At 41.9% G+C, this 26769-nt stretch overlaps 2 protein-coding genes across 2 annotated transcripts; one reads left to right on the forward strand and one right to left on the reverse strand.

The window, feature by feature from the left end:
* Positions 1 to 1285: 1285 nt before the first annotated feature.
* LOC125751576 (CD59A glycoprotein-like) lies at positions 1286 to 2965 on the reverse strand. The gene is made up of 4 exons (XM_049030573.1): positions 2882 to 2965; positions 2591 to 2659; positions 2284 to 2385; positions 1286 to 2153 (listed from the first exon to the last, which is right to left on the reverse strand). The coding sequence occupies exons 2-4, from the start codon at positions 2643 to 2645 to the stop codon at positions 1954 to 1956; spliced, it is 357 nt and encodes a 118-aa protein (XP_048886530.1). The 5' UTR covers positions 2646 to 2659; positions 2882 to 2965; the 3' UTR covers positions 1286 to 1953.
* Positions 2966 to 10887: 7922 nt separating this feature from the next.
* LOC125751573 (synaptotagmin-13-like) lies at positions 10888 to 26016 on the forward strand. The gene is made up of 6 exons (XM_049030567.1): positions 10888 to 11446; positions 16079 to 16307; positions 17234 to 17371; positions 18301 to 18602; positions 22421 to 22544; positions 23376 to 26016. The coding sequence occupies exons 1-6, from the start codon at positions 11273 to 11275 to the stop codon at positions 23678 to 23680; spliced, it is 1272 nt and encodes a 423-aa protein (XP_048886524.1). The 5' UTR covers positions 10888 to 11272; the 3' UTR covers positions 23681 to 26016.
* Positions 26017 to 26769: the final 753 nt, after the last annotated feature.

The following is a 26769-nucleotide window of genomic DNA, read 5'->3' on the forward strand; positions in this document are numbered from 1 at the left end:
GTCAGAACATTTAAGTAACATTGAAAATGTTTACAAACGAGCTTGACCAAAGTTTTTCCTTCAGATAGGTAAACATTTAATCTTCTACATTCTTATTTCAGAGAGAAGGTATTATAATGTAGGCTAAATGTGGTTTAGTTGCAAATTTAGCAAAGCATCTTAGAAATAAAGCAGTTGTTTTTCGATGTTTTCTAAGGCTCTTCACAAAGTCATACAGTACAGCACATGCGAGGGGACACCCAGATTTGCCTGGTGTGGATCCAATCCCTTCATTACGCTCTGAGTGTGAGTGCTGTGTTAGTCTCCCCTCTGATATTTTCACAGCAGTACCTCTTCACAAGGTGAAGTCCGATCCTGTATTGACAAACTCTTTGTGAAGATGCATTTTCCACACTCTGGGGTGGGGGGTGGGAGTTACTGTTCTGACCTGCAGTAATGGCCTTGTGCTTTTCACAAAGTGAGTAGCTCAGTCCCCGTCGGCCGGTTGTACCAGGATGGGAATCACTCTGAGCTGGTGCAGGAATCGCCGCAAAGGAAGGCACAGCAGACTAGGCCTGGCAGTACAAAGTCTAACTGAAACTTCTGCTTTTAAAAACTTCTGGTTGTTTGTTTACTTCACCCTTGTTTACATTTGGAACATGTAACAAATATATGTATATGAACTTATCTGCGAGAAATAAATTTGAATATCACATTTTTTTCCGTAATAAATCGGCAATTGTATCTTTTAAGTAGCACGGCTGATTTTTTAATAACTAGTTTGGTGTATTTTTGCACATGACTTGTACAATATGTTTGAAAAGGATAGTCTGAGGTCACTATACTAACTGTTAATGCCACACACACTGCTCTGCCCTATTCACTATATATACTGACAATAGACTGATATGCTGCCAGGGCGGGACTGGGATCATAAGCCTGCCCTGGACTTTGAGGCCCCATGGTAAATTTTGCCAGTCTACATATCCACCGGGCTGAATATGTCAGATGGTTAGTCCAGCCCTGCACACTGTCCTTCATTGCTCGCGTGAGGCATTTTCCCATCTTCATAATATTTATTTAGATTGGCGTAGCTGCAATGTGGTCTTGATGTTGACAGAGCCGAATGTAAACAGTGCTTTTAAGCAGCACTCTGAGCTGCATTGCTGAATGTGTGCCATTAACTTCTTTAGCGTGTTTTATGAAACTCTCTGACCCTTCAAACCTCGCTCATTTTTTTCTAACTTTAAGAATACTTGTCATTTTTTTCTGTTGGGTTGAATGAAGTTCAATTGACCAAGCCAGCTTGTTATTGTTAAATGCTTTTAATGCTTAGAAGAGTGACTCCTAACTTTCTTTGTGCCACAGTCTAACTTCTTACAGGCTTACTTCATCAGGGACCTTGAAATTAACATTTCAAGAAAGAACACAGAACATCCTCCTTCTTACCAAAAGTAAAAGAAAAATACAAAATTCTTCACAATCCCGTTTTGCTTAAAGATCTAAAATGCCAAAATCCATATTTACACACACAAAAGAGGATTGTTTAGTTTCGTACATTTTCTCAGAAAATCACGCTGTTTATGAAAATTATTACAAATAATTCCTTTTCATCAACACATCCTGCATTTGCCACATTTAGAACGTTTCTTTGACCGTTATGCATGGTATTTCACTATGATCAGCATAAGTGTAGACTTTCTGAAGTTGTCCTTAAACGGTCATTATGCTTTTACAGAAAAACAATCGATAAGTCAATCCATTCCGAGGACGTACAAAAATTACAACTGCAATGAAATAAATGTTATTGTATATTTATTAATACACCCGTATTAATAAAAACATGCTTGAAACAAGCAGAAAATGCGCAGATCTGGAACGTTATTTGCAGCGTTTTTGTTTCCTATCTAGCAACACACCCCAGATAATTAGTGATACAGTTAGACAGTGACAATTGAGCTGTGTCCCAAGGTTTTAAAGCAGGCACCACCAGAAGACAAAGAGGGACGCCAACGTCCCCAGTAAGGGCTTAGAGATCATGGTGGCGGGACTGCCATTGCACAAGTTACTACTGCAGCAACCGTGGGTGAAGGAAGACACCGCAGGAAACATCTGAGACAGCCGAGCATTTTCACAGTCCGTGTGCCGGATGCACTGGCGGATAATCTTCCCTCCTGCACCACGGATAAATGAAATATGGTGAAACTCCCAAAGCACGAGTAATGACTGATGTGCTTAAAATTCACCTAACTGTGTCACACGCGTCTAGATATTCTGAGGAATGAAGTACGTTTAACTAAGTACCTCTTTCATGTAACGTAAGGCAAGCGTCCTCATAGCCGCATTCCTGCACATTAGTGCACTTTCCAGAGTAATTGGTGCATCTATAGCAACGGAGTGCAGAGCCTGAAGGAAAAAGATTCATTAGGCGCAACAAGTAACCATATAAATGCCTGTATACATGTGTACATATAGGAGGAAGCGTGATAAAAATTAAAATACTATGGCAAAATTACTCCAGCTATTTTTTTATTCAATGCAATTTAAAATTGGTCATTCCAAGTGTGCGAATTCGTGGAAACAATGCATTTGTTTAATCGGTAATTCTTACCCAGGCTGAAAATCGCAAAACAGAAAACCAAGCCTGTCACCAGAGAAGCCTTCATTGTTAAAGTTATCTCTGCGCAGAAACAATTAACTGTCAGAAGCGGCAACAAGATGTAAGCGCGCAAGAGGATGAAATAAACATTTTAAAAAGTAAATAAATCTGTAACTGGTAACATATTTATAGTTGTACATGCTCTCTTACCTTTTCAGATATTTATCTTTATAGATTAACAAAAATATTTTAATACAAATGTGCAAGTCTATTTCTATCTCATAAAATTACAATGGTACTCACCAAGTTCACACTCGGTTCACGAAACCCGAAGTGATTTTACTTCACTGAAATATTAGATTTTCTCTCGTGATGTCACCCTTAATCCCACCCCCGGCAAGCAGGGTCCGCTTTTATATTCATGTCCAGAATCAGTTACTATATGAATCTGCTAATTAGCTATATGTCATGATTAGCAACACATACCTATTATTTAAATGGATACAATGTGGAACACTTGGTACATAGTATAATTTGCTAGCTGAAAATATTTTTATAGTCCCAGCGTGCACCAGCTAATGGTTTTGTTATGACTAATTAATTAGACTGGCATGCTAATTATATCATATTCGTGCAAACAGTAGTTAAAGATGACCAATTTTTAAGTCCCAAGGCAACGAACAAAGGAAAAAATTTGCTAGACATTGACCATATTCATCTGACTCAAATAACACCACAATGGGGGGAGATACCCCCTATTATATATGTATATATGTGTAGATATATTTGTATATTTGAATGTCTTTGGGACCCTTTTGTTTTGTTTGTTTTTTGTTGTTTGTTTTCATGTTTATTAAAACAGGGGCAGTACAAAATAAAACATTCACCCTGTATGAGCTTCTCTTGATCATTTGTAATGATAGATGAACTAGAATACAGTGACTGTCATGCAAAGATGCCATCAGAATTGATTCTACTTATGAGACACTTAAAACAAAAATTCAAGAGATTTAACAAATATGTAAGTACAAAAGGACATACATTGTTATTATCTACCAAAATGACTGATCGTGGTTCAAAGGCCCCACTAAGCATTTGTGGCTTATCACCTCCTGTTTTTATTCACTTACTAAATTTATTTATTCTCTGATTTTCCCCATTTGCATTTACTTGTCATTCTCTGTTACTTCTTTTTGCAAGAAAGGATCTTTGATAAACCAATTATCGATCTTTCCGACGGCTCATCCAATATGCATGAGGTTGGGGTGAAATTTTATTTAAGATGGACTTGCAACTGTTTTAAGACCCATTTCAGTTTCAGGGCTTTCTTCCTGTAGGTTAAATGGTCACTTTGTTAGCTGGTTCATGGTGGCAAGTTTGCTTGTTATAAGTGAATTGGGTATCGCGGAACACAGAAAACAAACATGATTGCATCAATTTTCTATGTGCAGCTGGACACAACAAAGGAAATATTGTTTCCTTGTCTTGTATTTTGTGACCTGCCTTCTTTGGTAGACATCTGACAAACAAATAGGACTTCTATAACAGCATCTCGCATAATAGTTTAGTGTTTTGAAAAAGTTACATTACAAATGATAGCACATTATTACACATTATTAAATGATGGATTAAAATGCATTTTTCCTTTAAACATGTTGTTGTTGTTAAAGATATGTTATTAAACATCTGGAATATTTATGGTGCGTACTGAGCTATTACAAATGTTGGATTTGTAGGGCTAAACTAAGGAAATAACTGCAGATACCCATTTGCACGGCCCACACTACACCGCTGGAGAATCGTGAGGAAGCTTTTCTGGTCCTTATTCACACCTATTGATGTTTCGCTAAGCACGGCTAAACAATGAACCAATCACTGGCCACAACAAAGGGTGTTTGAATCTATGCTGGCAGCGTTTGCGCGATCGCCAAGCTGTACATAAAGAGCGGTTGTACATAAGCGCTTGCCACAGAAGATCAGTTGTTTTAGAAGAACAAATAATAGTTAAATCACATTTTTGCAAAGGAAAAAGATTTAACTGTGTGTAGAGTTTTAAGAGAGCCTGTAGTTATTGAGCAAAGTAGCTAGAAAGCTACAAAGGCTTTTTCAAAATGTATTATGTCTTCTCTTGGATCAACACTATATTTAGAACTATGTATGGATAAAGTATCTTCTTATTTGAAATAAACAATGAGAATTGTATTCAGGAATAAAATAATGTTGCCCGAGAAATATATGCCCAATACAAGTAGTAGAAAAAGCAGTTTTAAAATGGGCTTTATTTAGCCGTGGACAAATCAAGTGAATGGAACATATAATGAAAGATGTACTCAGCCATCTTTGGTGAGCCTGGAAATTCTAACGGGAAGCACCGGCTAAAAGGCAGGGGTGGCTCCAGTCCAACACAGGGCTACTCAATGGGCCAGACCACTAAACCTTTACTCACTGAACCAAGAGTAGTTCGAAAAGGTCTTTGTGCTGAGGTCCTGGTAGATTCTAGAACCAATGTATGGCCTGATGCGCCATATCACGTTCATCCACGGACACTGCATCTGAAGCTCCTCTTTGCAGTGCCGGTTCCTTCCAGGATTGACCAGCAGGGATTTCTTCTCTCTCCTGCCTCCTCCCATTCAGCCTCCAACGATATTCTGCAGATTTTTCTTGGACTCCCAGAGGTCCACTCCCTCTATAGATTCCATTTTAGTGACTGGATATAATTGTTAAGTGCAAAAAGGTTATGCATCCTTCTGACTGAAAATCACCAAAGAATTCATATAGACCAGTGGAGGGCTGCCAAAGAAAACTATAAAACCGCATGTCCTGATTTGTGGTTTTTAAGAAAAGTGTTAAATAATACATTAAGATCTCCCTCCGGGACACTCAGACCCTACACTAGAAAGCTACACCAAATATACCACAGCATCTCTCTCTCTGTGTCTTTGATGTTGATTTCTTGGCTCAGCTAAACCCCCTCCAGAGACAATGCACAGTAACACAGGAGAAGAAATCTTCAATAATTAATTCATCAGAACATGCTGCCTTTGGTCTGGGGATGAATACTGGAACATTCTGAGAAATTTACCCAGCCACTGTATGACCAAGACTCTTCACACGGAGCCAAATGTGGCCAAAGAGGCTCAACTGGTTCCCATTTCCCACCTAAACTATTAATTTAATTTAATTTAATTTAATTTAATTTAAAACCTGTGATGTGTAATTCTGTTTCTTATTCATCAAGTTAGATGCAATAGATTCAAATGACACAAACGTATTGAATCCTCAGTACTGTCTATTGTGCAACTTTCTTTGTGTTTCATTTTTATTCATTTCTGTAGAAGCTTTTTTAAATGGGATATATGGTGTGTTACTGCTCATTGTCCCCGATGTCACCTGTTGTATCTCTCCGGGTTGAGAGGGTTTGTCTGTGTGGGTGAGTATTTGCACTTAGCTGCAGACATACTCTGGTGACAAGCTGGCTTGAAACCAGCTGAGGATTGCAGAGATGACTAAGGGCTGGTTAATTCACGGTACAGGAGATCCAGGGATGACAAAACAGAAGAGTGCACGGGGTAGATGGTGAACCCTGAGGATTCTTGCGAAGCTTATTTGCTGCTACAAATATGAAATAAGCTGTTTTCAAATCCACACTGTTACTTTGCAAGAATGAACATCTCGAAAGTTATGTTGCATGCGCAGCTATGAAGAGAAATTAATAAAATGTCGAAGAAGCCTTAATTACTATGTTTTTGACGAGTGAAATGCCAGTTTAATATCATAAAGCAGACAGTGCTCTTATGCAGGGGTGCTGCTAGAGATCTGGGCCTCATGAAAGTGTAACTGCCCCCCAACCCAGATCAATCCAATTGTGATTCAGGTTTTTTAGGGCCCCTGTCACTGGGGTCGTACTACCTCAGTTCCCTTTTACCTGCCTACCCCCCTTTAGGGTTCCTCTGTTCTTATAACTAAATTCGGTGTCTGATTATGCAGTAACGTCACGTCAAGTTCTTCTTTAAGGTTAAATTTCTTTCGTTGTCCTCTAGATGGCAGCAAAGTCATAAATCCTCCCAGTCGTAAATCCCCCTTGGCAGTTTCAGTTGGAATAATACAAATTAAACACGGGCAGGGTCTACAGTAAGGAAAAATAATATTAGCTGTTTATATAGGTTATTATATAAATCTTCCACATGTTCACACTTTCACTTGCTAATTAATAGCATGCAATGAAATCAGAATACGCAAAGGCAGTTTACATAGGCATCGCCTGGCATCTACCAAGCTGTTCTCTCTCTTTATCAATTTATTAAGATGCATCTTATTAAGATGCTGTCTGGGAGCGTGGATGTCACTGTAATCTAAAGCAAACATCACAGAGGTTAGTTTTCTTGATCAAACAGCAGTGTTCTATTAATATTTATTTTCATTCATATTGAAAGCAAAAATGATTAATTCAGTACATCATGAAGGTTATTGCAATTTTCAAAATGAAGTCAAAGAATTTTTGTGGGAATGTATCTAAATATCTTGTTAAGGGCTTTTGTCTGGTCAGGGTCAGGGCTGGGGGATTGGAGAGTTTCCCAGGAAACATACCACACAAGTTTCAAAATTTCAATTAAAGATTCAAGCAACTTCCTGTCATATCTGGAGTACACAATAACATATTGTTTTGCTCATTCGCAATGGTGAAAAACAGATGGAAAAAAGGAAAACAGCAGTGCAGTAGGTATGTGAAATATATACATATTTAAAGTGCAATATATGTATGCTATATATAAAAGTATAAAATATACATAAAAATATAAACTACACATATTAGTATTAGAACGGAATATACAGTGTTTCAAAAATAAAGTGGCTGGTCCACACCAGGCTGAGGTAGACACTGGATGGGATGCCAGTCTATCTCAGGGCACATGGCTGAGGTACAGCCTGGACGGGATGCCAGTCCAGCTCAGGGCACACGGCTGAGGTACACACTGGATGGGATGCCAGTCCATCACAGGGCGCACGGCTGAGGTACACACTGGATGGGATGCCAGTCCATCTCAGGGCACACGGCTGAGGTACACACTGGATGGGATGCCAGTCCATCTCAGGGCACACGCATAGACATCACACAAAAAAGTATGACATACTCTGTGGATAATTTAGAGACACTAATTAGTAACTTCATGTCTTTGTACTTTGGGAAGACACTGGACGACCCAGAGTAAACCCATATACCATGAAGAGAGCATATTGATCTTGCATTCACACAGAGCAGGTGTGCAGGCTACAGTATTATCCACTAAACCAGTGCGCTTCATTGTATATGTATTTCATTTGGTGGTCATTGTTGACACACCACAGCACAGAGTGCACAACCACAAAATGTCTCCTCTGCATTTAACCCATACAGTATGTGAGATCATGACTTAGCAGGGGGCAGCTAATTCAGCATCCAGTTTGGGGATTCGAACCGACAATCGTTCAATTACAAATTCGCTTCCCAAACCATTGAGCCACTACTGCCCCTGTATACATGCACAGTAACGGTCAAAAGCCTGGACACACCTACTTTTAATGCATTTGTCTCTATTGCCATCCATCCATTTTCTGTAACCGCTTATCCTATTCAGGGCCATGGGGCAGGCAGCCTATCCCGGAGGCTACGGGGAAACGGCAGGGAACAACCCAGGAGGGGGCGCCAACCCAGTGCAGGCCAAACTGACACACCATTCGCTAACACAAGCACACCTACAAACAGTTTGGCAAGAACAATTATAATCATGCATGTTTTTGGACCATGGGGGGAACATGAAGTACCTGGAAACCCCACAATGACACAGGGAGAGCATGCAAACTCCACACACATGGATCCATGATGGAGACGTAAACTCTGCCCCAGAGACAGGAGGCACTGTGCCCCCATCACTGCTTTAGCTGTTATTCACTTTATAGTTAAAGTTCTCAAGTCAATGAAGACATATCAAATGCATTAACAACCAAGAGAACCGTTCAACAATGAGAACAATGTTCTCAAGTTTTATTCTTCAAAATAGCCCCCTTTTACTTCAATGGCAGCATTGCAGACTCTTGCCATTCTTTCAATCAGTTTTCACAAATAGTTGCCCAGAATTTTTTTCTATTAGTCCTGAAGGAGATTCCACAAGCTGGCTACCTTACTTTTAGTCTTAGATCCAACTCATCCTGAACCAGCTCAGGATCCTTAAAAGTATATATTAAACGCAGTTAAACACTTTTCATATGCTTCAGTCGAAATTTCCACTGTATAACATGCCGTATCGCTTGGGTGGTGTCATGCGAAAAAGCAGAACTTCATAAAGAGAGTCCGTCCATTTTGCGTGTTTCACAAGAAATTTCTCAATTTGCAGCCTGTTGTTGCATGTGTTCATGGGTTCTTAGCCAGTGAATTACCATACTGAGTATATCTGTTCTTGTCTTTTACGAGGAGAATCTCCTAAGAGTTCTTACGCTGTGGGAATTAATGTCGATAGTGTTTGACTACTCATTAAAACTAGAGACAAAAGTTAGTGCAATTACACAAAACTACTCTAATATACGTCAGTGCTTTCTCTAGATTTTGGTGGTGCACTATGTATGAGGTGGGGGGTTTCCATGGAAACCATGCATGTCTCACTTGCTCTTTTTATTTATAGCTGAAAATTTGGAGGATTTTATTAAGGTTTACATACACAGTAAATTTAAGGAAATCTCTGCCTATAAAATACTAATTTCCTTAAACATCAGTTCATTCTGAATGAGCCGGGTCTCTATATTTCTCTTTTTGTAAGTAATGAATTATCTAAGCAAAACAAATATCACTCAAAAGTAAGCACTCATACCTGCAATCTGGATCATTGCTGCTGTATTTATGAGGTTTTCCACCCTTTTTCTTCTTCATCTTCCCGTAACTAACATCATTTCTTTGTGTGTGTGTGTGTGTGTGTGTGTGAGCGGGTATATCTATCCTTATGGGGACACAATGTCCCCATAACGTGATAAATATCCGTTTTTTTTTCCTTTATGGGGACCGGTTTCCTGGTCCCCGTAAGGGAAAACTCTATTTTATAAAAATCAGTGACTGCTATGAAAAAGTTAAAATGCAAAAAACTCTTGTATTTTGCTTGGTTACTTATGGTTATGGTTAGGGCAGGGTGGGGGTTAAGGTTGTCATAGTTAGCATTAGCATTTTTCCCATAGAAGTGAATGAGCGGGCCTCATAAGGATAGATATACCCTACATGTATGTGTGTGTGTGTGTGTGTGTGTCATTTGTGATGTTAAGGTGTGAAGGAAGTTTTAGTCAGGGATGAAATATTTGCTATTATTACAGATCAATATCTCTGCCAAAATGGGTTGGTTCCATGTAAGGAGATGTGGTAAAATTGCATATTAAGCTCCATATGTAAATCAAGCCATACTTTTAGGAAAAACTATATAAAAGATATTTTTATTATATGGATATAAAAAACATGCTGAGGCTAATTGGAGTTGCTAAATTGCCCTTAGATGTGCATGTGTGAGTGACTGGTGTGTGTGTGCCCTGCGATGGGCTGGCCCCCCATCCTGGGTTGTTCCCTGCCTCGTGCCCATTGCTTCCGGGATAGGCTCTAAACCCCCCCGACCCAGTAGGATAAGCGGTTTGGAAAATGGATGGATGGATGGATGGATGGATGTTGCATTAAGTGCCCAAATGATATTCATTCATTCACTCATTCACTGATACCACTTGTGCTGTACAGGGTTACAGAGGCCCAGAGCCGGAAACAACCGGTGCAAGGCAGAAAACATCCCATACATGGTAAATATATATATCATAAGCATATATTTTATTTTATTATTTATTTTATTTATTTAATTAAACAGTAAAAACACCAAGTTGGTTATAGTCCTTAGTGCAGAAAGATTAATGGCCAGGCAGGCAGTAAATACCAAAATTCTACAGCATGTCTGAATCTCACCCAGTTTTACCAACTCTGCCCTGCTTTTTAACTCCTTATGTAACCACGCGTTACACATCACTGTCCCAAGAAGCGGGGAATGCGAGGAAAAAAGGAGGGAGAGAGAAGCGGAGAGGGAGCGAGATGAAAAGGGCTGTCGGTGAATGAAGGAGACCTAAAGAAGAAATGGCAAGAGAGGAGCGTTAGAGGGGAAGTAGGGGGAGGGAAGGAGGGAGGGGGACAAAATCATCAATGAGACAGGCTGTTTCTGCTGGAGCGGCTCTCAGCAGCCAGCCAGTCCGCCCTCAACTCCCCCCCCCACCCCCCCGCCCTCCCCGCCTTCCCACCTCCCTCTCCAGTGAAGATGAGAAAGGAGATGAGAGCACTGAAGCTCTCCTGCTCTCTCACTCCTCTCCAGCACGAACACTGGAAGACAGACACGCCTGTGCTCCGCTCCATAGGAGAGGATTAACGGTACAGAGCACTATGGGAGCATCTCGCCTGTGATCTGCCTGTCTGCTGGCTTCCCAGAGAAATCAGCCATCGCGTGTGCAGACGGCTCGAACTCTGACTCCCTGGGAAACGGCTCCTGTGCATGTGGAACACTTGACCTCTGACTCCTTGCATGTGAGGACACCTCTTGCTTCATATTTGCGGAGTTTCTGGCTCTGCGGATGAGGACACCCTGACCACTATTGCCGTGGACCATGCTGGCTAAAGCCTAGCCCAGACGCTGTTCCTCAGTCACCTTCGGCATGATTTTCTCCAGCACGATCGTCCTTGGGGCTACCCTGGGCACTTCTGCCGGGGCACTCACCCTCTGCGTGCTTTCCCTGCTCTGCAAGCACTACAAGAAGTGTCACCTGGAAGGGCCGCAGGAGGATGACCCAGAGAAGGTCAAGCCCAGCGTGAAGCACTCTGCTGAGCAGGTAAGAACATAAGACTCATAACTTCTCAGAAGTGGGGAGACTATGTGGAGCAGTGGTTGAAAAAAAAATCAGCATAAGGTTTGCAGGATCGTCAGCCTAGATCAATAGTTAATGTAGCAGTGAGGAGTGAAGGAACTAAATGTCCGCAGACTGATGAAAATAGACATTACACTGGAATAATTCAAATCAGGAACAGGATGTACCCATAGAAATTCTACTGTCAGGCTTTTCAGTAGAACACGTCCATGACTGCTTTGTATAATGACCGCACACAGTTTGATTGGTTAGCTGTCGGATGCCGACTGACCACACACAGTTTGACTGGTTAGCTATTGGATGCATAATGACCGCACACAGTTTGACTGGTTAGCTGTAGGATGCATAATGACCGCACACAGTTTGACTGGTTAGCTGTAGGATGCATAATGACCGCACACAGTTTGACTGGTTAGCTGTCAGATGCATAATGACCGCAAAAAGTATGACTGGTTAGCTGTCGGATGCCGACTGACCGCACACAGTTTGACTGGTTAGCTGTAGGATGCATAATGACCGCACACAGTTTGACTGGTTAGCTGTAGGATGCATAATGACCGAACACAGTTTGACTGGTTAGCTGTCCGATGCTGACTGACCGCACACAGTTTGACTGGTTAGCTGTCGGATGCCGACTGACCGCACACAGTTTGATTGGTTAGCTGTCGGATACAGAATGACCACACACAGTTTGACTGGTTAGCTGTCGGATGCCGACTGACCGCACACAGTTTGACTGGTTAGCTGTAGGATGCATAATGACTGCACACAGTTTGACTGGTTAGCTGTCAGATGCATAATGACCGCACACAGTTTGACTGGTTAGCTGTCGGATGCATAATGACCGCACACAGTTTGACTGGTTAGCTGTCGGATGCATAATGACCGCACAGAGTTTGACTGGTTAGCTGTCAGATGCATAATGACCGCACACAGTTTTACTGGTTAGCTGTCGGATGCTGACTGACCGCACACAGTTTGACTGGTTAGCTGTCGGATGCTGAATGACCGGTTTTCCGGAACCACATAGTTTCATTCGCTGTCTTCTAATGAGGGAAATATGGTTCTTACGGCAATCCAAATGTAGACAAAATAAATATCTGTATAATGTTATAGTAATAATAATACAGTTTATTAATTTCTATAACATATTTATAAAAACAGGGCGGCATGGTGGTGCAGTGGTTAGCACTGTTGCCTCCCACCTCTGGGACCCAGGTTCGAGTCTCCGCCTGGGTTACATGTGTGTGGAGTTTGCATGTTCTCCCCATGTCGTCGTGGGGTTTCCTCCAGGCACTCTGGCTTCCCCCCCACAGTCCTAAAACATGCTGAGGCTATTTTATGCTGAGTTACCAAATTGCCCCTATGTGTGGGTGTGTGTGCCCTGCGATGAGTTGGCACTCCATCCTGGTTTGTTCTCTGCCTTGCACCCGTAGCCTCCAGGATAGGTCCCTGCAACCCTGAAAATGATAAGCGGTTTCAGAAAATGGATGGATATTCATAAAAACATTTATCTTTTTAATAGAATTTATATTTTGAATACAATACAAGTTCAGTATCCTGTAGATTTCACAATAAATGGAAAAAGTCAGTAGTTCAGTTGAAATTGATGACTGTTTAGTACATTATTTTGAGGACATTTTACCAGCCAGTGTCTTGGGGCACTGCAGTCATTATTTTCAGTTTGAATAGGTATCCGCTCCCTGTACTAAGCATTCATACCTGCAGATTGCTGTGCCGGTAGAGGTGAGTCATTTTAAAATGCAGGGGAACCTTTATGATTCAGAGGAAAACTGCTGGTGTGAAAGTCACGCAGCACGGCAGGCCCACAGGAAGCTCGCCACCGCGCCTGCATGCTGGCAGACTGGGAGGTGGGCTCTGCTATTAATAGACATGGAGGCTGAAGGAGACTCTGGATGTCACAAGCCCGGCTGACGAGATTCGCTGGAAAGCCACCGGCTTGCTACTGCAAGTCTGGCTCAAGTCCCAGTTCGGGGCAGAACTAAGGAAGCGACAAACATCAAAGGAGGAAATCTCCATCAGAGACTGATGAGGTGGCTCCTGAACTACTCGCTCTTCCTACACCTGCGGATTTCTTTCACCTGCTACTGACGTACTCACGCTGCGTTTACGTGACGGATAAGGATCTCTCACATAATAAATATATTGTTGCCTCTGAGTACTGAGATTCAAAACAGGTTCATCTGTTCACCAGGACAAAATGATCAGCATCATAAAACAACATAAATATGCATGAATTTACTACGTTGTATAGTTACCAAAGATGGTAATGAGAGTGCAGTACATAATGTCCATACTGTAATTAGAAGGCCATGCTAAAACATAATAATGCAATAATAACGATATTTTATTGATCCCTTTGAGGAAATTCTCTTTTCTCTTTAATCACAGTTAAACTAAGAAAACTAAAAGCTAATTAGAATAATGCCTTAGTAATAAGAATATATAACGATTTATGTTAACTACACCTTCATAAGGCCTTCATAGTGCATTTGCAGAACATACAATGTATGTTCATAATGCATTTATAATGCATAATTCATTCAACCCTAACCCTAACCCTAACCCTAACCAAATATAGATATAGGCAGGGGGCATGAGTGAGCTGAGAAACAGGTAAAATCAAGTTTCTGTCAGCTTGGTGTTGAAGCACTGGACAAGTGTACAAGGAGTATAGATACGTAAAAGGCTTTATGTGGACAGAAATCTGTGACAGGTTGTGAATCATACAGGGTCTCCTCTGCTAAACTTACTGTGTGCATTTCTTTGGGGAAGCTGCTATCCACAGTATTACTCAAATCAATATATTATCCCCGTTTATATTATCGATTTTCAAACCACAGTACAGCTATTTTTGCTATTGTTGTTTCTCCTGTGACCCTGCGCAAAACAAGCAGGTATAGAAAATGGATGGATGGATGGATGGATGGTCATCATTGTTGTTTTGTTAATATTGTTATTAATATTATTATATTGGCACAGCAGCTGTAGCAACATTAATTACTGTCAGTAGAAACATTTAATTTTTTTTTCAGTTAAACCTGAAAATGCATCAGTCATAGAAAACTTTAGTGCTGCTGTCGATTACCAGTCAGCTCTGGAGTCACAATGATTGTGTCACTGAATCATTTTTATTGAATTAATTAAAGGAATTTTCAGTTAATCTTCATGTTTCTAATCGGTATTCCTCACAGTTGATTTTTCTCTTATGCATTTTAGCTGCTAATGTCTCTCTATTTGTACATATAATAATAGTTTTATTTTATCTCATAAATTGTATTAGCAGTAACGTCTGTCAGGATTCACGGAATGACAATCTCCATTGACTCAGTGCGGTATATATAGAGAGATATGAATATTTAAGTGATCCAGTCATATCTGTGTCTCACTACATGCCATAATATGTCATGTCAGTTACATTTACAGGCTGTATGAAGTTCAAGAAGATTTGCTTTTTTTGAGAGCTGTGTAGAGCAGGCAATGGCCAGTGACAGGGAAGAAAACTATACCAGTGTTTTTCAGTCGGGGACCCCCAGGCGGTTCCCGTTTTTTTGGTTGCTCCCAGCTCCCAGCAGGGTGCAATAATGTGGACTGTCTGGCAGGGAGCTGAGAGGGAGCAAAAATGTGGACTGTCTGGCAGGGAGCTGGGAGGGAGCAAAAATGTGGACTGTCTGGCAGGGAGCTGGGAGGCTGCAAAAACATCCCTGAGACCTGGACTGAGAAACACTGTGCTATAGCACCAAAGTTGTGATGTTACAGTCTACGTATATAGACAGGGTACTTCAGAATTATTCTTCAGACCCCTCAGTAACTGCAACCCCCCCCCCCTGCAACAAAAAATTGGGTAGCCATCTATTTTACACCATTTAGCTCAGTAATCTTCTTAGAGTTTAATGCTGAAGCCAATTTAATGCTTTAAACACTCTCCTGTCTTTCTATTTCTAAATTATATAAATAGACTGCCCTGTGATGGGCAGGCCCCCCCCATCCTGGGTTGTTCCCTGCCTCGTACCCATTGCTTTCGGGATAGGCTCCGGACTCCCCGCGACCCAGTAGGATAAGCGGTTTGGAAAATGGATGGATGGATAAATAGATTGGATAGTGTTACTTATGTGTAACGAATCAGTCTAATCACCCAGCCACACAGCAAATTCTTCACAAGGACAGCAAGGTCTGTCAACACGAAAACCACATTGTACAGTCGTTACTCTAAAGGGAAGACTAGGGTCAGAGAATCGGCCAGGTGCACCAGATTCCATGTCCAAATCGGCAAAAAAAACATGTGCCAATAATACTATGCAAAAGTCAGAACAGCAAGACAGGCACCAACAATCAGGAATAACACATGTGCAGTAGAACAGCCACAATACATCACAGAGGACAGAAAATGCTAAGAGTCTTTTATATGCTTCCAATTAGTAAAAGCTACCATCTGTGTTAAGTATTCATGGGAGGCAGAGCGTGGCTTGGGTGAGAATCACTGCAGGGAGGTCTGACTCAGGGCAGGTGTGACATTATGTGTGCTAATCCTGGAATCAGATTGATATCCCTACATCCCCTTTCTTCCTCCTACAGTTTAGTATTGAGAAATCGACAGAACCCATCCAGCCTGAGACTCTCCTGAAATTTCCCAAGACCTACAAACCAAAGCCATCGGTGACCTCTCCCAAGGTCATCGGCCTTCCCTCTTATGCCTTAGAGACAACGGACGAGCCCTCGCCAGATAAAGCTGCCAGTCTTCAGCCGGAACATGGTATCCTAGCAACTGAGGGAACGGTGGAGGTCCCCGTCATCCCTAGGCAAAGTAAGGCTGGTGAACTACAGCAGAAAACCTGGAAAAAAGTAAAAAAAAAGAAAAAATCTAAAAAAAAAATTTAAAAAGCAATCCATTCTTGTTCATTAGTTTTGTGTTGTGTGGCTCTCACAGTGGTATCATTAGGTCTGGGATATTTTACAGTACTGTCGGCGAATTGCACGATTCTCCGACTGCAAGGTCCTCCCTAATTGGTTAGTTGTCATCAGAGGCACATTAAGATCACCAGAGACCCCTTGGCTACTTCAGTTGTCAACTGCGCACCTATAGTCAGTGTTGGGTATTCTATATCCAGAAGCTACAAATCCAACCAAGATTTTGTTTCTACCAACCAGTAGAGTATAAAGAGTCACCGTCACAGAATACTCAACTGGTTGGTAGAAACAAACTCTTGGTTTGGATTAGTAGCTTCAGGACCCGAAATGCCCGACACTGCCTACAATGCTCTGCGTGGAAGCCCTTGAGTTTCAACCTGGGTAAACCAGTGCATTAAAGCACCCTTGAAAGTTATGAGTAAATAAAAATGAACTGAAATATCTGTGTATTTCTAGGGTCAGGACTTGACTTGCAGATGATATCACATTAATGATATGCACAGAACACACTCTTAAAACATTTGCTATCCCAATATCATGCTGTTTCAGTCTATAATAAATTCATTAATAAGGGCCAGAAGACGCTAACAAATATTTAGGCTGAATGATTTTATGTTTTTCTTTAGTATTTGAATACAAAATAACTTCTAATGCTTTGACGTCAATGAAAGGTAACCCTTCTGTATTGTAATGACGCAGCTGGAAGTTAATCTTACACATTGCTGTGAGCTTAGAACTGCAGTCAAGCCCTCAAGGTGCAGCTAAAGGAATATTTCAGCTGCACGTGAATGTTATGCTCAGACAATGGCGCTCGTCTTTCAGGTTGCACCAATGACAACATTGTCGCAGCCGAACCAAAGAAGAGTATGACAGCAAGCAGCTCCATCATCCATCCGAAGCTGCATTTCTCCCTCAGATATCACAGCCAGAAGAAGGAGCTGCACGTCATTGTGATAGAAGGTATAGAAATCCAATCTGCCATTATTCTGCAAATAATATACAATCAGCAGTTTTTGCCTGGGTCCAATTGACAGAATTCCCTTGTCAGTTAGACATGCAAATAACAAAGGCAATTTAAAGCCAATAGCTAGATACATATACAGGCAAAAACTACAGAAACCATTGTTGGGAAAATTACTGACACCTCAGTTTTATGTATTAATGTAGACACAGGGTGGAGTGGTGAGTCAATAAGAAAATGCAATAAGGAACATTTTGATTAGAATAATTTCCACTGTAGTTCCTTCCACTTCGTAGCTACCACTATACGTCCGTTTGTTCTTGTTTTAATTAAGTTTATTTTTAAATGCATTCCAATGTTATATAAACAAATTAAGTAGTTCAGTTAGCTAGTTCACACCCCACGGATGAGTTGCTATAGAACTCATTGTAGTAACTGTTGTACAATTGTATAAAATATTTGAATGAAATACCTAGTCTTATTTAAGTTTCCATGTATAAAACGTTCAGGGTTCCTAAGTGAATTATAGAAACCTGCAATGTAAAATACTTTTATGGCTAAATAGATCTGGATCCGATTGAATGGCTTCCCTGCCAGGGCATAATCCATAAATATAGTGTACACGGTCCATCTTATTATTTTTTTGGCACTGTCTGTTATTCACTCTGTTACTAAAAGTATCTTTGGACAGAACTTTAAAAAGTCTGTTCTTGTAGCCTTTTAGTATAATAGAGGAAGCATAAAAGGCATAATGATTATGGGATGAAACAAAGTCCAAGGTCACTAAAGTGCTGAGTAGCTGGACTAGGAGACCTGTTCTTCTAGGGCTGGGGATTTAAATCAAAGGTCCATTTAGAGGGTCCCTCTAGTTTATCTAGATTTCTGCATTCCTGGTTTAAGAAAGGCTGAAACCCCTCTCGTCCCCCAGCGGAGCACGTGACTGCGGAGGCTGGCTGCGAGGGCTACGTGTCAGGTCTGCTGACCACCACCAGGACCCGAAAGGAGGCCCAGACCTCCATGCGTCGCCTGGCAACCACCATGCGTTGGCAGGAGGGTCTGATGTTCCCCCTGCCGGAGGGCAGCCAGGGAGAGGGCGAGGTGGCCTTGTCCCTCCACAGCTGGGACCGCTTCTCCCACCATGTCATCCTGGGCACCATGCGCTTCAAGCTGGCAGACATAAGCATGATGTGCAACGCCGACTGCTGGGTCGACCTACAGCCTCCCAAGCAGGTACTGGCATGTGTACCAGCCTGACGTCGCGCTTTCCTGGCTCAAACCACTATTTACAGTAAGGTTATTCTGACCACCTGATGGGTACGAGTGGTACGACCCTTACAAAGCCACATCCTAACAGCGCTTATGGACTGTAGGCAGGGGTGCAATAGGGGCATGAACACCCTGGCAGATGTAGGGGTCCCAGCACTTTGCGGGGGTCGAGTTGCCTCCAGTTCCATAGTGATAAAATGCAATGTCCCTTATTGATCCAACATGAGACATGGTATGTCGACCCCCCCATCACATACTTATAATTTAGCCACTACTCCTATTATATTGACTTGGTTCAGGTCTTCACAAAAAAAGTTTGTTTTATTTCTTTAGATTTAGGCAATACAAGATATAGGAATGGAAATGGCCTGTTATCTATACACTACATGGACAAAGGTACTGGGACACGCCTCTTAATCACTGAAGTCAGGTGTTTCATTCAGACCCATTGCCACTGGTGTATAAAATCAAGCACCTAACCATGCAGTCAGATTAACAAAAATTTGTGAAAGAATGGGTCGTTCTGAAGAGCTCAGTGAATCCAAGCGTGATATTGTCATAGGATGCCACCTTTGCAGTAAGTCAGTTTGCGAAATATCTTCCCTGCTAGATATTCTACATAAACAATATTATTACAAAGTGGAAGTATTTAGGAACAATAGAGTTTCGAACCACATACAGTAATAGAACAGGTTCTCCGAGTGCTGAGGTGCAGAAAACTGTAGAATTCCAGACTTCCTCTGGCATCATTCCCAGTATAAAAACTGTACCAGAAGCTTCATGGAATGGGCTTCTATAGCCAAGCAGCTGCATGCAAGCCTCACATCACCAAGCGCCGGATGCAGTGGTGTGAAGCCTGGAGCAGTGGAAACGTGTTCTGTGGAGTGACACATCACACTTCTCTAGCAGTCTGATGGATGAGTCTGGGTTTGGCAGATGCCAGGTGAACATTACCTGCCTGACTGCATTGTGCCAACTGTAAAGTTTGGTGGAGGGATAATGGTATGGGGTTGTTTTTCAGGGACTGGGCTTGGCCCCTTAGTTCCAGTGAAGGGAACTCTTAATGCTTCAGCATTCCAATACATTTTGGACAATTCTATGCTTCCACCTTTGTGGGAACAATTTGGGGAAAACCTTATTCTGTTCAAGCATGACTGTGCTCCAGTGCACAAAGAAAGATTCATAAGGACATGGTTGTGTGAATTTGGATTGGAAGAACTTTATTGGTCCACACAAAGCCCTGACCTCAACCCCATCGAACCCCTTTGGGATAAACTAGAACAGAGATTGCAAGCCAGACCTTGACATCCAACATAAGTGCCTGACCTCACAAATGCTCTTCTGGATGAATGAGCAAAAATTCCCACAGACACACTCCAAAATCTTATGGAATTTGAATATCTCAATATAAATATCTCAATAATCTCAATATGAATGCAGTTTCATGCTCCCCGGTCGCCCAGAGAAGGATGGGGTCCCCTTCCGAGTCTAGGTTCCTCTCAAGGTTTCTTCCTGCTAGAGGGAGTTTTTCCCTGCCATTGTCGCCTCAGGCTTGCTTGGTGGGGTTCTGGCTGGTTAAATGTAAAGTGCTTTGTGACAATGACTGTTGTTAAAAGTGCTATATAAATAAAATTGAATTGAACTGAATTGGAATATGAGTTCTGAGGTCAGGATCGATGCAGATTAAAAGGAACAGGAATTTGATAGCAGATATAATCAGAACATAACCCCATTGTCTCCCACAAATGCCGTGGTGATAATCCATATTAATTAATGCAGACAAACGCCGCACCATACTTGAGTGCTGATTTAAATCGGGCCCTCTCTGAAATTTCCTGCCTGCGAGATGGGTTTGGTGCCGCAGAGCACGAGATTGGATCTGCGTCATCGTGAGCCCCAGGGGAATTCTTACGGACGTGGAGAAAATCGCCAAGACTCACTAGGAATTGGAAGATAGCCGTAGGCTGGAGGGGAGAGTGTGGGGGAGGGTGATGTCACCAGAGATGGGTGGGATGATAAATAAAACGCAAGAGCGCGGAGACAAACAGGACTGCGAGTCGGTGAATGGGGGGAGCGCTCGCTTGAACTGTGACGCACATTCTGCTCTGCTGCTGCAGAAACAGGAATGCATCATTTATAACCCAGCGCCGGGAGAAAGAAAGCTCTGAGCTGCCCTCAAACCACAGCAGCCTTGATCAAAGTGGAGAAGTACGACAGAAATGTATGTGCTTTCGCAACAGACGTAAGCAAGACGAGATAACTTAGAAAGATCTTAGAAGAGCTTCGATCACAGACATGACAGTTACCGCATTTTTCAAGACGTAATAAAAAAATCACATAAATATCTACTAATGTTTCCTTTTTAATTGAGCATATAATGAATGTTAAGTATACAGGTTAAGTACAGGAATACATCCATAAAGACTGTCAAATCTGTAGAGTTTACACAGTAGGTTTGGAGAGTATTATTCTCCTGTAAAGCTTCCTCGGCATTGATTATATCCTCCCTATGTGATCATTATTTCATTCATGGTCAAAGTGTATTTTAAAATTCCGCAGCTATAGTTTTCTTGGTGGCATCTGCAGCCTGGGAGAGTTGCTGGGGAGATGGTGCTGATCAATATGCAAATGAAAGAAACGGACAGCGGCTTTATGTCAGGAGATTACGCTGCCTTTCCTTGCAAGGAGTAACTTCATCTTTCTGTGCAGAAATGATCTAACTCAGTTATTTGTCCCCTTTATAAATATATAATAGAGCATTCTTACAATTATATTTCATGTTTTAGTAGGTACAAAGTCTGCTACCTATGACAGCCTGCTATTTCAGTAATAAGCATTGAGTTTATAATCTCTTAATGAGGTACCGCACTATAACATTTGCATCTAAAGCTGGAAATTACTGAGGACGTCTTTTATTATGAATATTATAACCTTGAGTAAATTAGTCAGCCTTAATTTTCTAGGGGATTGCGTAGTGTCCCTTTTTGCCGCAGTGAATGCAACCTGGCCTTTTATCCTTCCTGTTTTTGGTTCAAGCGGGAACGAGTGCAGCCATCACTAGGCTCCTCTAACACAGCCAGGGAATAATAAGCACAGATCCTAAATAGATACAAATATTTCTCAGAGGAAGCATCGAACTTGCTGTGCTAGTGTTGTAGTATAATACAGCATCGCAGAGTTTATCTATACCAATAAATATGCTAGGTAATTAATTTTTTTTGTCAGTGTGGCTCAGTGGATTAGACTGCTGTGCCTGTGATTGAAAGGTTGCCAGTTGAAATCGCAGGGTTGGCAGAGTAAATTTCACTGTTGAGCCCCAGAGCAATGCCCTTAACCAGCCCCCCCATTGCTGCAAGGACTGGCTTACCCTGCAATCTGTATACGAGGAGTTCAAAATGTATGTTGCTAAAGATAAAAGCATGCGCTAAATAATTAAGATGTAAAACAGAACCTGGCAGATTCGGGCCTCGTGAGGTTTCCTCTGCTTTCCCCCACTGGAGTTAACTGGAGTTACCAAATTGCCTTTAGGTGTGCATGTGTGAGTGAATGGTGTGTGATGGGTTGGTGCCCCGTCCTGGGTTGTTCCCTTCCTTGCGCCTGTAACATCTGAGATAGGCTCCAGACCCCCCGCAACCCTGAACAGAACAAGCAATTACAGAAACTGGATGGATGGATGGATCCTTGGTTTCAAAGTGTCGCCTTCTGGTACAGTGGGTAGCCATTGCAATGTATGGCTTGTGACGACAGTAGCGAGTAATTCTTTAATAATCATATATCTGCAGGACATGAGTGCATCTGCTGGGGAGATCCTGCTGTCCATCAGTTACCTGCCGGCAGCCAACCGCTTGGGTGTGGTGGTCATGAAGGCTCGCGGGCTGCAGAACCTTCGGCTGAAGGACTCCATTGGTTTGTCTCATCTTATGTTTTACTTATTCTTACCAGGTGACATGAGCGGTGCAGTGTGTGGATCAGTGCTCCCTGTGACCAGAAGGTTGCTAGTTCAGATCCCGGGGTTGGGACCCTGAGCAAAACTGTTAACCTCCAATTGCCTCAGGGACTATCTGATCCTTCCTTCTCATTTGTGTGTCACTTGCAATAAAAGCATCTGATAAATAAAATAGAAAAAATGTAACCTACAGTCATGGGCGTAAATTAAGGGGGGGTTGTAGCCCACCCGCCCCCCGACCCCCCAATAATCAGAACCAGCCAATACAGCCCCCTGGACCCCCTTAAATGGGTGGAGACCTCAACCGCCCAGTGCATCAACATCAACATCAAGTGTTACCCTTGCCTACAGTCCTGTGCAAACGTCTTCGGCAGTCAAAGAAAATGATGTTTAAATGACCTTCATGTTGGTTTTCTTTCAAAGTGTGTCAGCTTAGCCACTTCAAAATCTCCTGTAAAATCACTACAGAACATGCAACAGCCATCCAATACACCCATGTATTTTTTTACTCATCCACTAGCGTACCATGTTTCGCTAATCAGTAAATCGCAGCGGAAATTCTCATTAGTTTTAATTGTTACTATTAATTAGATATCGAATTGGTTATTTCTGTGACTGCCTAAGACTTGTGCACAGTATTGTACATTATATGAAAGTTTCTAAATGCATTAGACCTGCAGTGCCGGGTGTGTCCTCATATGGTGTTCAGGGTCAGCTGTTTTTGCACCAGACAGAGGTTGCCTGAAATGCGTGGGCTGCACTCTGACCTTCATGCTGCATGTCACTGGCAGACCTCTCCGTGAAGCTGGCGCTGAGGCACCAGGCCACGAAGCTGAAAAAGAAGCAGACGCGGCACGTGAAGCACAAGATGAACCCAGTGTGGAACGAGATGATGATGCTGGAGGTGCCCCGCGAGCTGCTGGCCAAGTCCAGCCTGGAGCTGGAGGTGCTGAACCTGGGCGGCGACGGCAAGCTGGACCTTCTGGGAAAGTGCCAGCTGGGCCTGCAGTCCTCGGGGGTGGGGCTGCAGCACTGGCAGCAGATGCTGGATAACCCACGCAAGCAGATCGCGATGTGGCACCCCCTCAGCATATGAGCGACGGACACCTGCTTTAAAGGGCCAGCGCAGTGTAGCAGGTCCCACTGGCTAGTCAAAAGCAACACCAGAATCACCAGGATTGTAAAATTAATCACTGTCTTTCAGACCCCTAAATCAAACACAATAATTCCGTAGAATTGTGAGTCCCAAACCCCAAATGACACCCACTGGCTAGTCAAACGTATCACCAGAGTCACCGGAGTTGAAAAATGTAAAATCACTATCTCCCGCACCCTTGAATCAAACAAGATGATGCTATGCACCAAATGTCAGTCCCGAACCCTGAATGACACCCACAGAAAAGCGTATTTTAGTTACACTCATCCTGACGGGGCAGGAGACAATGTGCAGTGAGTGGAGTGAGCTGATCTTATCTAACGTGTATGACGCGTGGAGAATGACACAGGCGAGAGTCATGCCGTCCCCAAAGCTCACAGAAGATCGCTATAACCAGGACTGTCATTTCCTTCTTGACGTATTTCCTCTATAAATGAGTCCTTCATTACCGAGTTCATGGATAATTATCGAACTGCAGAATTGAAGTAGACATTAGATCAATAACAATATTGCAGATGTGTGTAACGGTAATTAAATGTTGACACAGATACAAAAACTTGCTCGTTTAAATGTAGGATTGTTCGATTCCTGCCCTGGGTTTGTATGTTCTCTGAGTATTTGTCTGGGTGTCTTTGAAGTACTCCTGTTTTTTCCTGTGATGCAGGTGTGTGGTAGTTGAATTGGTGTCTCTAAATTGCCCTTAGTGTGTGGTTGTATACATTTCCGTGTGTGTGCTCTGATGGACTGGTATTCCGCCCATGGTGTCCTCTGCCCTATGCTTCCTGGTAGAATCCGGATAGAAAGATGGTGCTCTACACATATATATCCAGGAAAAAATAAAAACATGTTAGTGGAAGGGTGGGATGGTAGGGGAAAAGAATGGCGAAAGTTCATCAGTACCACTCTACAATTATAATGGACAAATTAATAATTTAAGATATTCAGTATAACAGTGCAATACTATTTTAATCTGTCATTAATGGAAACACATCTTACAGTTCTGCATATATTTCATTGTTCACACATATAAGCAAGGAGCACCGATACTTTATAACCATTCCCTAATAAAGCAATTTGTCATACACTTGTGCCGATGATCAAATATAGTGCTACTATTCACTCACACTAATAATTCTGTTGTTTGAGTAAGGTAACAGGAGCTGGATCCATAGAGAAAGTGGTTCTGGAAGCTCATTTGTCCTTTAATAATACTGTATGTTCTCCACCAATACGCAGACAGCAACCAAAAGATGTCCTCCCATTCAGTTTTTGCTGAAGAAACATATATTCACCTCACGGGTGTAGGTTTGGTTTCAACGTCGTTAGGGACCAAATACGCCGCAAAGCCCCCATCCCCCTAAATACACACAGCACTCCCATAATGTTGGTAATAACACATCTCTACCATCCTTATCCAAATCTGTTCCCTTCGTTGACCTGTTTCATTGTCAGAAATCCACTTCCCCTCCAAAGTACCCTTTCATGATTTTTTTTTACTGTTTCTAGTGTGTTTCCCATTCACTGTGGAAATGCCTTACAAGTCAGGTAGGCCTATTATCATCGGTGGATTGGTGCAGTACCTGACCATATCAGATAGGACGTCATTAATGTTGACATAGACCAATAAAGAACTGAAAAAAGGTAACATGCATGCAATAAAAAAAAGTTACACCTTGTTTTTTAACAGTGAGGAATTGTCAATGAAGAAATACAGGTAACAGCAATAGGTGTGTTTACATTGCCTTCTTGGTAGGTGCCTGCACTCCAGTGAGAGATGAGTTTTACCTGTTTTACACTTATTACACAAATTTCAGGTACATGAGAGGCAGCTCTTGCAAAAAGTACATCTTTAGAACTGCCTGTAATAAGTTCTTATTCAATAAGAATCAACCTTCTCAACACTCAAGAAGACGTTTCAATAAAATGAGAAGTAAAATGCCTTCCATTCATATAGTTACTGAATGTACTGAAATGATTGTGAAAACAGTGAAGTGATGTCACAATACAACTGCCTGCCAATGGTATCTAAAGATATCCCTGCATTCAATGTGAATTCATTTTATGCTAATTTCAACCTATTCTAGAGATTCGAGTGATGAATAACAGTGAGTAATACTTCCCAGAGGAAGGACATACAGGAGACACAACAATCAAAAAATAGTAAAAATCAAATTAAATGTCTGTGATTTTTCCTGCATCTCCAATAATCGATATCTGAATGGTATTGGGTTCTGTTGTGAATTTACCATGTAATAAATGTACATATTGAAAAATGACAGTTGACTGCCTGTGCTTTTCATTTATTTGACTTAGCCCAGTCATTTTGTAAAGTAAAAAAAGAATTGGCTGTTGTTTGGTGATGTAACTGTTTATTTTGGATCAAGTGTCTTTTTGGTTGAAATGTTAATAGATATTTGTCATCTTCCCAGACTCACACTATTATTATTTATGGTAGATTATCTGTCACACACACTCAAAAAAACTGCATTGGAGTGTCCCATATTACCTCAGTCCTACTCAAAACTATCTAACATACTGATCAAAGACATGGGAGCAAAATGCTACAGCTACGAAATTACTAGAAATACTGTGTATGTAGCCAGTAACTTAGACCCCCCTTCCTCCAGATGGATAGCTTCACTGTTATTATACACTTTGATGAGTACATGAGTCATTTTAACAAAGAAGACAACAGCTCTTTCAAAAATAGAAGGTCCACTTTTTAGTGACAGCCACTAGTGGCATAAAACTTGCATGGCATGCACACTGGCATGCACACGGAAGTCAACAATTTACGCAACACTTGCGCTCACAGTCACATGGTTACTCGTTAACAAAATACATGCATTCCACAGCACACATTACGCGGTTATGACATTCGTCATTTACAACAAACATGCATGAATAGACATTTAGTTTACACTGTTTACACACACCCACGGTGTGGTGCAAAGCATGTCCGTGCTGGAATAATTAACCCAGCTGACAGACCCTGCAGTGTTCCTTATATATAGAAACCAAGATATATG

Source organism: Brienomyrus brachyistius, chromosome 11 (genome assembly GCF_023856365.1).
Source record: "Brienomyrus brachyistius isolate T26 chromosome 11, BBRACH_0.4, whole genome shotgun sequence".
In the NCBI taxonomy this organism is placed as follows: domain Eukaryota; kingdom Metazoa; phylum Chordata; class Actinopteri; order Osteoglossiformes; family Mormyridae; genus Brienomyrus; species Brienomyrus brachyistius.

Coding starts and splice junctions, on each gene's coding strand:
- LOC125751576 (XM_049030573.1), bottom strand. CDS start 2,645: ATGAAGGCTTCTCTGGTGACAGGCTTGGTTTTCTGTTTTGCGATTTTC. Junction 2,386..2,590: donor TTTTGCGATTTTCAGCCTGG/GTAAGAATTACC, acceptor TTTTTCCTTCAG/GCTCTGCACTCCGTTGCTAT. Junction 2,154..2,283: donor CCTTACGTTACATGAAAGAG/GTACTTAGTTAA, acceptor TCCGTGGTGCAG/GAGGGAAGATTATCCGCCAG.
- LOC125751573 (XM_049030567.1), top strand. CDS start 11,273: ATGATTTTCTCCAGCACGATCGTCCTTGGGGCTACCCTGGGCACTTCT. Junction 17,372..18,300: donor GCACGTCATTGTGATAGAAG/GTATAGAAATCC, acceptor CTCGTCCCCCAG/CGGAGCACGTGACTGCGGAG. Junction 18,603..22,420: donor ACCTACAGCCTCCCAAGCAG/GTACTGGCATGT, acceptor ATATATCTGCAG/GACATGAGTGCATCTGCTGG.